Source organism: Microchirus variegatus, assembly GCF_963457635.1.
Source record: "Microchirus variegatus genome assembly, chromosome: 8".
NCBI classification, from domain to species: Eukaryota; Metazoa; Chordata; class Actinopteri; order Pleuronectiformes; family Soleidae; genus Microchirus; species Microchirus variegatus.
This window is the reverse complement of record NC_139809.1, coordinates 30939512-30951854: the sequence shown is the minus strand read 5'-3', so window position 1 is coordinate 30951854 and position 12343 is coordinate 30939512. Positions and strand designations below refer to the sequence as shown.

General features: G+C 40.3%; 1 protein-coding gene across 2 annotated transcripts; it reads left to right on the top strand.

Moving 5' to 3' along the window:
• The first annotated feature begins 67 nt into the window (after window positions 1-67).
• On the top strand, window positions 68-11361 carry nedd1 (NEDD1 gamma-tubulin ring complex targeting factor). 2 transcript variants are annotated; one of them, XM_083893848.1, is made up of 16 exons: window positions 68-151; window positions 992-1135; window positions 1581-1675; window positions 2013-2129; window positions 3301-3441; window positions 3924-4153; window positions 4309-4510; window positions 5146-5272; window positions 5374-5502; window positions 5625-5675; window positions 5754-5843; window positions 6994-7160; window positions 7888-8074; window positions 9353-9458; window positions 9557-9623; window positions 11017-11361. In XM_083893848.1, exons 2-16 carry the CDS (start codon window positions 1000-1002, stop codon window positions 11119-11121), a joined length of 1950 nt encoding a protein of 649 aa, XP_083749974.1. In that variant the 5' UTR covers window positions 68-151; window positions 992-999; the 3' UTR covers window positions 11122-11361. The 2 variants fall into 2 exon arrangements, with proteins under 2 accessions (XP_083749974.1, XP_083749973.1); XM_083893847.1 differs by having other exon boundaries at window positions 5371-5502.
• The last annotated feature ends 982 nt before the right edge of the window (window positions 11362-12343 follow it).

Sequence of the window (12343 nt, the reverse complement as noted above, 5' to 3'; positions counted from 1 at the left end):
ATGACGTCTCGTTAGGCCAATCAGAGTTGCGGAAGGGGGCGGGTCTTCCTCCAGCCAGGGTGGTTCGGAAAACGACCGCTTCTGTGGAGCCGTAGACCGTCAAACCGGACCGTAAACAAAACACTTTAACAACTTTAATTGTAGATTTCCGGTGAGTGAGAGTAAACACGTTAACCGTGTGATGTTTGAGTAAAAGTTTACGGTTTGTTTCGCGTTGTTTACCGTGTCCTCCGCGGCTCTTCTGTAACTTTGGACGCCGGTTCTGTTGTCGCTAGCTCTACCTGCTAGCCACCTGTTAGCCGCCTGTCAGTGACAACAACTACTGAACTCCGCTAGATTTATCAGCCTGTGTTTGGTTTAAATCTCCCTCTTCTTTTAAAAACAACTAGTTAACTAGTAGGTTAACGTGTAGGCAGATGTGTGGACGTTTAAATGTGAGTGGATGACGGTTAAAGTAAAGTTTCAGTTATTAATATGCAATTAAAATGGTCCAAAACTAGGACTGAGGTCTCAAACTCGCGGGACCGCGGGCCACATGCGGCCCTCCAGTCTATTTCACGTGGCCCGCCACTTCATATCACAATCATAATGTTATCTGTTTTGTTATCTTTAGTAATTTTTTTTACATAAATACATTGTCAATGGGAGCTATACATCGATGCATATCAACGCAGACTTTTTTTATTTTGGAATTCTTCACAATTTTGTGACATAATTTGAATTTGAGAGTCATGAAATATAACCCTGTCATTATTATGTCGTAATTTGACAATTCTGCAGCCATAAAATAAAAAAATAAATCCAGGCAGCGTGATTATCATGACGGCTATAAGAGGCTTAAAGGTCATATCGCTCACCCTCCGACTGAATAGTTGCTTTTTACCAAAATGTTTTCCCCTTGACCGCCCCCTACTGGCCAGACGAGATGCTCAGTGGCCCCAATTTTTTTTTTAATTTTAGGAGGCTTTATTTACCATTCATCTTTCTCCAGGTGTTGCCATGGAGGAGGTGACACGCCTGGTGTCAACGGGAGACTGTGTGAAGGTCTGGGATGCGGTTTCCATGGCGCCGCTGGAGCAGTTTAACCCTCACAGCATCAGCCACCCTGTGGCACAGGCGTGCTGGAGCTCCAACAGTATCCTCACCGCTTCATCTGTTTTGAATAAGAATTAACTGAGTATTTTGGATAAATGAAAGAAAACTGTGTGCATATGCAAAAAATATATATTTTTTTTATTTTGAGCCCGTGCAGAACAACGAGAGAGTAACGCTAAGACAAGAGAGCGAGTGACGACGTGATGATGCCTGGGAAATGAAAATTCCAAGATCTATGTCTCACCAAAGACAAAATACAAAGACTGACTTTGACCAAGATCCCGAGGACAATCACTTGTCCACAAATTAAAAAGAGTGGACAGTCAGTCCTTGATTTTTAGGAGATTGGTCCTGGAAAGTCCTTGAATTTGATGTCATCCAAGGCTTGGGAACCCTGGTTTTAGCCAAGATTATTCTTATTGCCAACTGTATTTATCTATCTATATTCAGCTTGAAAACAGTGACCTTGACTCAACTGTTCTCAGATCATTACCTGGTCAGTGCCAGCAGCAGTGGAGACAAACTGGTGGTTTCCAGCCTCAAGTCCACCCCGGTTCCTCTGGTGGAACTGGCTGAGGGAGTGAGTTCATCTCTCATTGGTTCACTTTTTTTGTGGCTTCTTAAATGTGAACATTTCCTGGTTTCTTTGCTCCAGTTTTACTTTGTGGTCAAAACGTGACTTGGTTTTAGCTGCTAAGTTTAAGTCTACTATATCTTCAGGACATGTTCACGTCTTTATCTTCACTTTTCCACTTTTACATTTAAACTTAGTGATGGAGGCAGCAGTGGATCAACAACTCCTGTGTGCTGTGATGTTAAAAATCACTGCTTTCCTCTATGGACTTTGGTGCAGGGAGAGTGAGTGAGTGTTGAGCCATTTGTGAACACATCTCTAAAATCTTCTCTCTAATTTCCAGAGAAAACAGACCCGTGTGTGTCTGAGCTCGTCGTCTCAGTTCCTGGTGAGCGGTGGTCTGGATCACTGTGTTCACCTGTGGGACCTGAAGACCAAGAGGCTGCACCGCTCCCTCAAGGTGAGACTTGACCCAGGTAAACGTCCTGCAGCCTTTGGCTCTGCCCTCACTCGTCGAATCAATACTTTGATAAGGCTCATCAATAATACCTGGATATTTTTAGTCTATATCCTGACATTGGAGATTGTTTACAACTGACTTTACACACATTTATAAACTGACTTTACACATGTTTACAAACTGACTTTGCACATTTTAAAACTGACTTTACACGTTTAAAACTGACTTTACACATGTTTACAACTGATATTACATGTGTTTAAAACTGATTTTACACACGTTCAAAAGATTTGACACGTTTAAAACTGACTTTACACGTGTTTACAAACTGAATTTACACGTTTACAAACTGACTTTGCACATGTTTAAAACTGAGTTTACACGTGTTTACAAACTGACTTTACATGTGTTTACAACTGACTTTACACGTGTTTACAAACTGACTTTATACGTGTTTCCAAACTGACTTTACACATGTTTACAAACTGACTTTGACTTTACACGTGTTTAAAACTGACTTTACGCGTGTTTACAAACTGACTTTACATGTGTTTACAACTGACTTTACACGTGTTTACAAACTGACTTTATACGTGTTTCCAAACTGACTTTACACTTGTTTACAAACTGACTTTACATGTCTTTAAAGCTGACTTTACACTTGTTTACAAACTGACTTTACGCGTCTTTAAAGCTGACTTTACACTTGTTTACAAACTCACTTTACACGTCTTTAAAGCTGACTTTACACGTCTTTAAAGCTGACTTTATACTTGTTTACAAACTCACTTTACACGTCTTTAAAGCTGACTTTACACTTGTTTACAAACTGACTTTGCACGTCTTTAAAGCTGACTTTACACTTGTTTACAAACTGACTTTACACGTCTTTAAAGCTGACTTTACACTTGTTTACAAACTCACTTTACACGTCTTTATAACTGACTTTACACTTGTTTACAAACTCACTTTACACGTCTTTATAACTGACTTTACACGTTTTTACTAACTGACTTTACACATGTTAACAAACAGACTTTACACGTCTTTAAAGCTGACTTTACACATGTTTACAAACTGTCTACAAATGTTCGACTACTTTGTTCGTTGGAGAGTTGTAAAGGTCAGAGTTCACGCTGGTGCTCACCACTCGTCTTCCTTTCCCGGCTAGGACCATAAAGAAGAGGTGACCTGCGTGTCCTTCAACGTCAACGACAGCTGCGTCGCCTCCGGCTCCACCAGCGGTGATCTGGTCCTCCACAGTCTGACCACCAACCTGTCCAGTAAACCCTTCGGCCACGGCAGCAACCAGGTCAGTCGTTTGTTGTTTGTCGGCTCTTCTGCCTGTGCTTTTATGAAAGAAACACAAATTGCACCAAAGACAGTCTCTGATCCACCCTGTGCACAAACCATCCTACAGCTAAACCCTTAAATGTGGTTTAACGTGTACTTACCTAAGTAAGTTTAAAAAGAAACATACTCTTTTGATTTTTATACACATTTACAGTCTATGTAAAGTCGTGTGACATACGGGCTTTTGGACAGTTTTTAAAAGTTTTTAGTGACAAAACTAATATCCAGTGATTAAAGGGATTTCTGTCGGGATATAAACACGGGCTCAGAGTGTGGAGCTGACTGGCAGATTAACTGCTGCGCTGTTTCTTGTGGATTATCGTAGATTACGGCCCGCTGTCGTCGAACAAGCTGACGTTTGTGGGTTTGCGACTCTGAGCGCGCTTAATGACTTCTGCTGTCTGCTGCTGTGTCCTGTGTCGACTGTGTTTCCACCCTCAGCCCGTCCACGACCTGAGGCTGTCCACGCTGAAGCGCTCCCTGCTGGGCAGCGTGTCCGACAGCGGCACCGTGGTCCTGTGGGACTCAAACACCCAGAAGGAGCTCCATGTTTTCGACAGTGCCCACAAGGCCCCGGGCTCTGGTCTGGCCTTCTCCCCCGCCAGTGAACTGCTGGTCACCAGCGTCGGTCTGGACAAGAAGATTATCTGCTACGACACGGCAAGCAAGATGTAAGAGGGATTTTTCCTAACACGAGGGAGAACTTGGGGATTTTCAGTGTTTTCCCTTATGTAAGGATGTTAATGATTAACTGAATATGTGTTCTACATGTTACAAAAGTTACGTAAAATCCAGAAAGAAACGTGTTTTCACTGTGAACGTGCAGCATCCTGAGGTCCATCAGAGTGGACAGTCCTCTGACCTCGGTGGACTTCACTCTCGATGGTACCGGTCTGGTGGTTGGATCCACGCAGGGGAAGATCTACCAGTACGACCTGAGGAACTCCAGCGCCCCCACCAGGATCACTGTGGCACATAAAACCTCCGTCACCTGCCTTCGCTTCCAAAGCAACACCAGCAAACACAAGGTGTCAAATTTGAACCGTTTAATCAGACATTACACGTGTTTAAAACTGACTTTACACTTGTTTACAAACTGACTTTACACTTGTTTACAAACTGACTCTACACATTTTTAAGAAGAATTTACACGTGTTTACTAACAGACTTTACACATGTTTAAAACTGACTTTACATGTGTTTACAAACGGACTTTACACGTGTTTACAAACATACTTTACACGTTTAAAACTGACTTTACACTTGTTTACAAACTGACTTTACACTTGTTTACAAACTGACTACACATTTTTGAATACGGAATTTACACGTGTTTACTAACAGACTTTACACATGTTTAAAACTGACTTTAAACATGTTCACAAACTCACTTTACACGTGTTTAAAATTGACTTTACACATGTTTAAAATTGACTTTACACATGTTTAAAAACGGACTTTACACGTGTTTACAAACATACTTTACACCTGTTTCAAACGGACTTTCCACATGTTTACAAACTGACTTTACACATGTTCACAAACTCACTTTGCACATGTTTAAAATTGACTTTACACGTGTTTAAATTTGACTTTACACGTGTTTAAAACTGACTTTACACGCGTTTAAAACTGACTTTACACGGGTTTACACTCTCTTTAGTCCAGCAGTAAAATTGGTTCCACCAAAATCGCCAGCACCAAACGGCCTTCAAACAGAGTGTCCAGCAGCCAGCCAGACCCCGCCCCCAGCACAGGCCCCGCCCCCCACAGACAGGTGACAGGCACAGGTCAGTGTGTTGCTTTGGTCACTGTTCATGTTGGACACTGATCCTTTTAAAAATGTTGACCTTCACGTTGTCCCTCGTCACCTGGCCGTCGTGTCCAGCAGGGGCCACTGTTGCTGAGGTGATGTCCCGGGAGGCGGAGGGTCAACAGGGGTCAGAGCCGCCTACTGCTGTGGAGAAGATCAGCAGCGTCGGACGAAACAGTCTGGACATCTTCTCACCGGCGCGTGACGGTCAGTGATGTGACATCATTATCGTCAATATTTATTTTTATATCCTTTATTGATTCCTGATCAAGACGCACTGGTAGAACTTTTGACTTTTTATGGACTAATATCTTCCCCGTCTGTCCCAGACTTGAGGACACAGGGGACGAGTGGAGACACGCCGTTTGGAAGAACACACGGTACGGCCGTCTGACGCTTGTAAGTGTGAACGCCGCCGCTGCTGCTTCAGGGCTAACGTGGATGCTGTGTTTCCATAGTAACCAGCCTGGACATGCTATCCAGAGAGGGGGAGGGTCAGCAGGTCGTCGGCCGAGCCAGTCTGGACATCTTCTCTCCGGTCAGAGAAGGTCAGCGCTCCTTCACTCTACTGCTTTCTCCTGGATTTGAATTAGAGGTGGACCAGTTAAATAATCTCATCTCCATCAGTGATAGTTACCTGGTAACTGGAGGGTTTTTTTTACTTCCTGCTCTGACGAGGTTCCAAGCCAGCTGATACTAGAATGTGACGTCAACTGCCGGCCTGTGATTGGTCAAAGAGTGTCGTCACTGAAGAGACGTGAGCAAACAAACAATGTGCAACTGTAGATCAGTTAGAAAAAGACTTAAAATCCTACTAATAATTCCAAAATCTGCTTGTAATTCCAAAATTGATTTATAATTTCAAAATCTACTCATAATATCAAAATCAAGTTTTAATTCCAAAATATACTCATAATCCCAAAATCTACTTGTGGTTCCAAAATCAATTTATAATCCCAAAATCGATTTATAATCCCAAATCCCAATAATTGGTCAGAGTGTCGCCAATGAAGAGTCATGAGTGAACAATGTCCAAATGTAGATCAGTTAAAAAAAGACTTAAAAATCCTACTTGTAATCCCAAAATCTACTTGTAATTCCAAAATTGATTATAATTCCAAAATCTACTTATAATTCCAAAATCTGTTTATAATCCCAAAATCTACTTGTAATTCCAAAATTGATTATAATTCCAAAATCTACTTATAATCCCAAAATCTGTTTATAATCCCAAAATCCACTATTAGTTCCAAAATTTACTCCTAATCCCAAAATCTATTCATAATCTCAAAATCTATTTACAATTCAAAATTCATGAACCCTAAATCCGACACAAGAATCAAAGTGAACAAAGCTGAACTGTAGATTAAAGTTAAAAAGATTTAATAATCCTGAAAACATGAATCTCCAACATTTAGCAAAACAAATGTGTTTAACAGAGGAGTCTGAGGTGGATTAGAGACACAACAATCACCTCCACGTTCACTGGGATTAACCTTCAGAGACTGAACAACTGAATCTTTGTAATGATTCACTTTCACACAAAACAACTGCTTTACAAGTCAGTTTGTGTTGTGTAGAAAACCACGTCACCACAGTTTCACGCACATGGACGGATAGCCATAACAGTAGCAGTAGTGTCTTGTAATCCTGTGCGGTTTCTCAGTACGTCACTGAGATTGTGAATCTGTGTTTCAGACTATCAATCGGGTGTCGGCTCCCACCGCAAGACCCCCCTGGGAACGCCCCTGGCGGCCCCCGCAGGTCGATGCTACAGCCCGCTGTCTGCCTTCCAAACGCCGCCGCCGATCAAAGAGGAGGAGCCGGTCACTGCTGCATCAGCTGTACCATGTGACTCCAGGAAGGTGCGTTTCCACTGACAAACTTATTCAACAGGAAACTGACGTTTGTAAACCACTCACTCTCCCACACCAAAGTCCATAGAGCAGGAAAATACAAGTTCTCTTTTTCTTCTTTATCCAGGGAGTCAAGATAGCAAATACAAATAGTACAAATATTAACAGAGATTTCAGATATAAAACTCACAGCAGACTATAAAAGCGAAAAAAGGAGAGTAAAAGATCTCGTAAAAACAGACCCCGAGAAAGAATATCCTAAAAACGGATCCAGAAGAAATATATCGTAAAAACAGAACCCGAAAAAAGAATACCTCATAAAGACCGATCTTGAAAAGAAAAGAAATTCTTGTTAAAGCGGACACTGAAAAAAGTCTTGTAAAAACATCAACCCCCCCAAAAAAATCTTGTGAAAGCACCCTGGGAAAAAAAATATCGTAAAACCAGAACCCGAAAAAAAAATATCGTGAAAACACCTTGGGAAAAAAAATATCGTGAAAACAGAACCCGAAAAAAAAAAATATCGTGAAAACACCCGGGGAAAAAATCTCGTAAAAGCTGAAGTGACAAAATAAGACATTGTAACTCAGTCAATCACTGGTTTTCTCTATGGACTTTGGTGTGAGGGACAGATTAAGAGAATAATGTGGGATTAAAACAGTAAAATGTCATGAGGACTAAACCAGGCTAACGTAAAGACTCGTTCTCATAAACTCATTTTCAAAACATCTTTAAGTCTGAGAAGGTCAGCAGTTCGAGCGTGGAGGAAGAGGCCACGCCCCCGTCGTCCCAGAAGACCAATCACAGCCAGCCAGCCCCGCCCTTCTTCACTCCGGAGCCCGGCCTCCGTAGAGCTAACGGTTTTCACACGCAGCTCAGCTACGAGTCTCCTCTGCACGGAGCTCCGCCCACCACGACAGCAGGTGAAGTACGACCATGACGTCACTTCCTGTGCGGGAAACGTCCGATTTTATATTGTTGTTGTTGTTGTCGTTCTACACGTGTGTGAGGGTGCGGCTACTTCCTGTGTTGAAGGATAACATGATAACCTGTATTTATCGTAAAGCAATTACTACTTTAACGAAAGATAACATTTATATTTATTTGTTCAAGAATAACGACAAAAATTTAAGATAGCGTAAAAAAAAAAAAAAAAAAATTCTGAGAAAAATTTCTCGTAAAGGAATAACTACTTTAACGAAAAAGCTAGCATGCTAACGAAAAAGATAGCATGAACATTTGTATTTATTTGATAAGAATAACGTCAAAATTTTAAGGTAACGTAAAAAAAAGTGTATTTTATGTGAATCGCGACAACAATTTAAGACAAAGTGAAAAATGTATATTTATTTGACAATAACAACAAAAAAATTATATAACGTAAGAAATGTGTATTTATTTGACAATAATAACGACAAAAATTAATGATAGCGTAATTTTTTTTTATATATTTCATAAGAATAACGACAGAAATTTAAGATATTATGAAAATGTGTTTTTATTTCATAAGAATAATTACGAAAATTAAAGATTACATAAACAATGTGTTTTATTTTATGAGAATAATAACAAAATTTAAAGATAACATGAACATTTATATTTATTTCATAAGAATAACGACAGAAATTTAAAGATAATTTAAAATATTGTATTTTATGAGAATCATGATAAAAATTAAAGATGACATATGAAAATGTGTATTTATTTCATTAGAATGACAAACATTTAAAACAACAAAATAAATGTGTATTTATTTGACAAGAAAAACAACAAAATAAATGTGTATTTATTTGACAAGAAAAACAACAACAAAATAATAAATGTGTATTTATTTCATGAGAATAATGAGAAAAAGTTTAAATAACATGAAAAATGTGTATTTATTTGACAAACAAAACGATAACAAAATAATAAATGTGTATTTATTTCATGAGAATATCATCAAAATCTACAGATTACATGAAAACACCAGTTTATTTAAATAAAATTAATTCAAGATAATTTGAAATTTGATAAAACGGAAACCTGAACAAAACCATTGTTTCCTGTTATTGGTCGAGTCGTGACACGGGGACAAAGAGGGCGGGGTTTGAGGTTGTGTGGGCGGAGTTTGAGGCCATGTGGGCGGGGTTTGATGCAGTGTGGGCGGAGTCTGAGCGGTGGCGTCTGAATGCTGACTTGTCCTCGTCTGGTGTCCTCAGCTCCTCCTCCGGCTCAGAGCGTCTCAGAGGGAGGAGCCGCTCCTTTCAACGCCACCCAGGTCCAGTTCATCCAGAACATCTTCCACGAGTCCCTGGAGGACGTGAGGTCGGTGCCTGACCTTTGACCTTTGACCTTTGACCCCTTCCTCCCCTGCTGAAATCCTGTAGTTTTTTAACTTTCCCACCTCCTCCGTCCCTCCTCAGAGACGCCTGTCACAAAGACATCCTCAACCTGCAGGTGGAGATGATTCGACAGTTCTGCATCCAGATGGTAGGAAGTAACAGCAACTGTTTTATGCTTTAAGTCATTCGTTGTTTTGGTTTGTAAAACAACAACAACAACAACAAAACCTCCTAATGATGTTCCCCAATGTCCACAAACCAGAAGTGTTCTGTTTTTATGTATTTGTGTTTGCTGTACGGAGCAAAGAAGCTAGAAAATACGCACACAAAAAAACTCTGTAAACCACTCACTCTCCCACACCAAAGCCCATAGAGAAAACCAGTGATTTTAACATCACAGAGACACAGGAGTTCACAGGAGTTGTTGATCCACTGCTGCCTCCATCACTGACTTACTATAACTGATTTTAGTGAATTCGGCTTTTAAAATCCTTCATTTCTATTGACCTCAGTGACACAAAGTGACCACACGAGGCAGCAGTAGACCAGCAGCTCCTGTGTCCCTGTGAGCTAAAATCACTGGTTTTCTCTATGGGCTTTGGTGTGGGAGAGTGAGTGGTTTACAAACTTCACATTCCTGCTGGAAAACTCTGTCTAACAGTGAAATAAGGCGTCGTAAACTTAGAGTGACGTAGATTTCATTTGATATATTTACGCCAAGAGGCTGAAAACTGAAGTTTGTAAACCACTCACTCTCCCTGCACCAAAGCCCATAGAGAAAACCAGTGATTTTAGCTCACAGGGACACAGGAGCTGCTGGTCTACTGCTGCCTCGTGTGGTCACTTTGTGTCAGTAAAATAAATTGGAATGAAGAATTTAGATGCCGAAGTGACAAAATCAGACATTATTGTTCAGTGATGGAGGCAGCAGTGGATCAACAACTCCTGTGAACTCCTGTGTGTCTGTGATGTTAAAATCACTGGTTTTCTCTATGGGCTTTGGTGCAGGGAGAGTGAGTGGTTTATAAACTTCTGTTTATTTTTACTTGAGCCTTTTATACTCAATAACGTAGCATTAAAACAAGTCTACAACATCTTAAGAACACGTGCATGTCTTTATCTTCACTGTTAGACAGACTTTAACAACAGGAAACTGAAGTTTATATTTAGACTCACTCTCCACCACCAAAGTCCATAGAGAAAACCAGTGATTTTAACATCACAGGGACACAGGAGTTCACAGGAGTTGTTGATCCACTGCTGCCTCCATCACTTACTTACAATGTCTGATTTTCTTGAATTCGGCTTTAAAAATCCTTTCTTCAGATTGACCTCAGTGACACAAAGTGACCACACGAGGCAGCAGTTAGACCAGCAGCTCCTGTGTCCCCGTGAGCTAAAATCACTGGTTTTCTCTCTGGGCTTTGGTGTGGGAGAGTTTGGTGTTGGTGAAAATGGTTTTTAATGATGAGACAACCACGTTCTAAAGAACCTTTTTTACAGCGACGCTAAAAACACGAGCTCTTTTCGTGTGTTTGCAGAACGAGATCCACGGTCTGATGGAGAGAGTGTCCGTGAACGAAGCTCTGGTGGAGGAGATCGAGAGGCTGAGAGAGGAGAACCGACGACTCAGGACCAACTACTGACCTCTAACCTCTGACCTCTGACCTGTGGCCTGGTCAGGGTTTTGACTCCGCCTCCGCCGCCGTGCTAGCTGCTGATCGTAGAGGACGAGCAGCGTCACGTGGTCTCAGACGTGAGTGAAGATGCAGTCGTGTGAATCTGAACTGAACTCATTCAGCACCAAAATATACATTTTTTAAAATGAAATTCTGGGTGAAAAAAAGAAGAAGAAAAGGTTTGATAAAATAGTTGAGAAGCTTTGATGCCGTGTTTTTGTTTTGTTTTGTTTTGTTTGTTCATGTGTCTAAAGAATAAAAAAGAATTTATATGAACTCATTTTGTGTCTCTAAGTCATTCTTTATTTTTATTTATCTGGTGATACATGATATTGACCGATAAGACGTGTGTATATAATGTTTTTATGTGTTTGTATGTTTTCAGTCTGGTGTGTGTTTTTATGTGTTTTCAGTTAAGTTGTGTGTGTTTTCAGTCTGGTTTTGTGTGTTTTTATGTGTTTTCAGTCTAGTTGTGTGTGTTTTTATGTGTTTTCAGTTAAGTTGTATGTGTTTTCAGTCTGGTTTTGTGTGTTTTTATGTGTTTTCAGTCTGGTTTTGTGTGTTTATATAATGTTTATATGCGTTTTCAGTCTGGTTGTGTGTTTTTATGTGTTTTCAGTCTGGTTTTGTGTGTTTTTATGTGTTTTCAGTCTGGTTTTATGTCTTTTCAGCCCGGTTTTGTGTGTTTATATAATGTTTGTATGTGTTTTCAGTCTGGTTTTGTGTGTTTTTATGTGTTTTCAGTCTGGTTGTGTGTGTTTTTATGTGTTTTCAGTCTGGTTTTGTGTGTTTTCAGCCTGGTTTTGTGTTTTATTCATGTGTTTTCAGTCTGGTTTTGTGTGTTTTTATGTGTTTTCAGTGTGGTTTTTTTGTGTCTCAGTCTGGTTTTGTGTGTTGTATGTGTTTACATGTTGGTTTTGTGTGTTCATAGTGGTTTCCGACATGATTGTATGTGTTAACAGTCTGTTTTTGTGTGTTTTTATACTTTTTATGTTTACACTCTGGTTGCACGTGTTTTCAGCCTGGTTTTGTGTATTTTAATGTATTTACAGTGTTTTTTTTGTGTGTTTTTATATGTTTACACTCTGGTTTATTGTGTTCACCGTGGTTTCCGACATGTTTGTATGTGTTAACAGTCTGTTTGTGTTCACTCCATGTGACGAAGGCTGTAGTTATTCCACTCCACCTG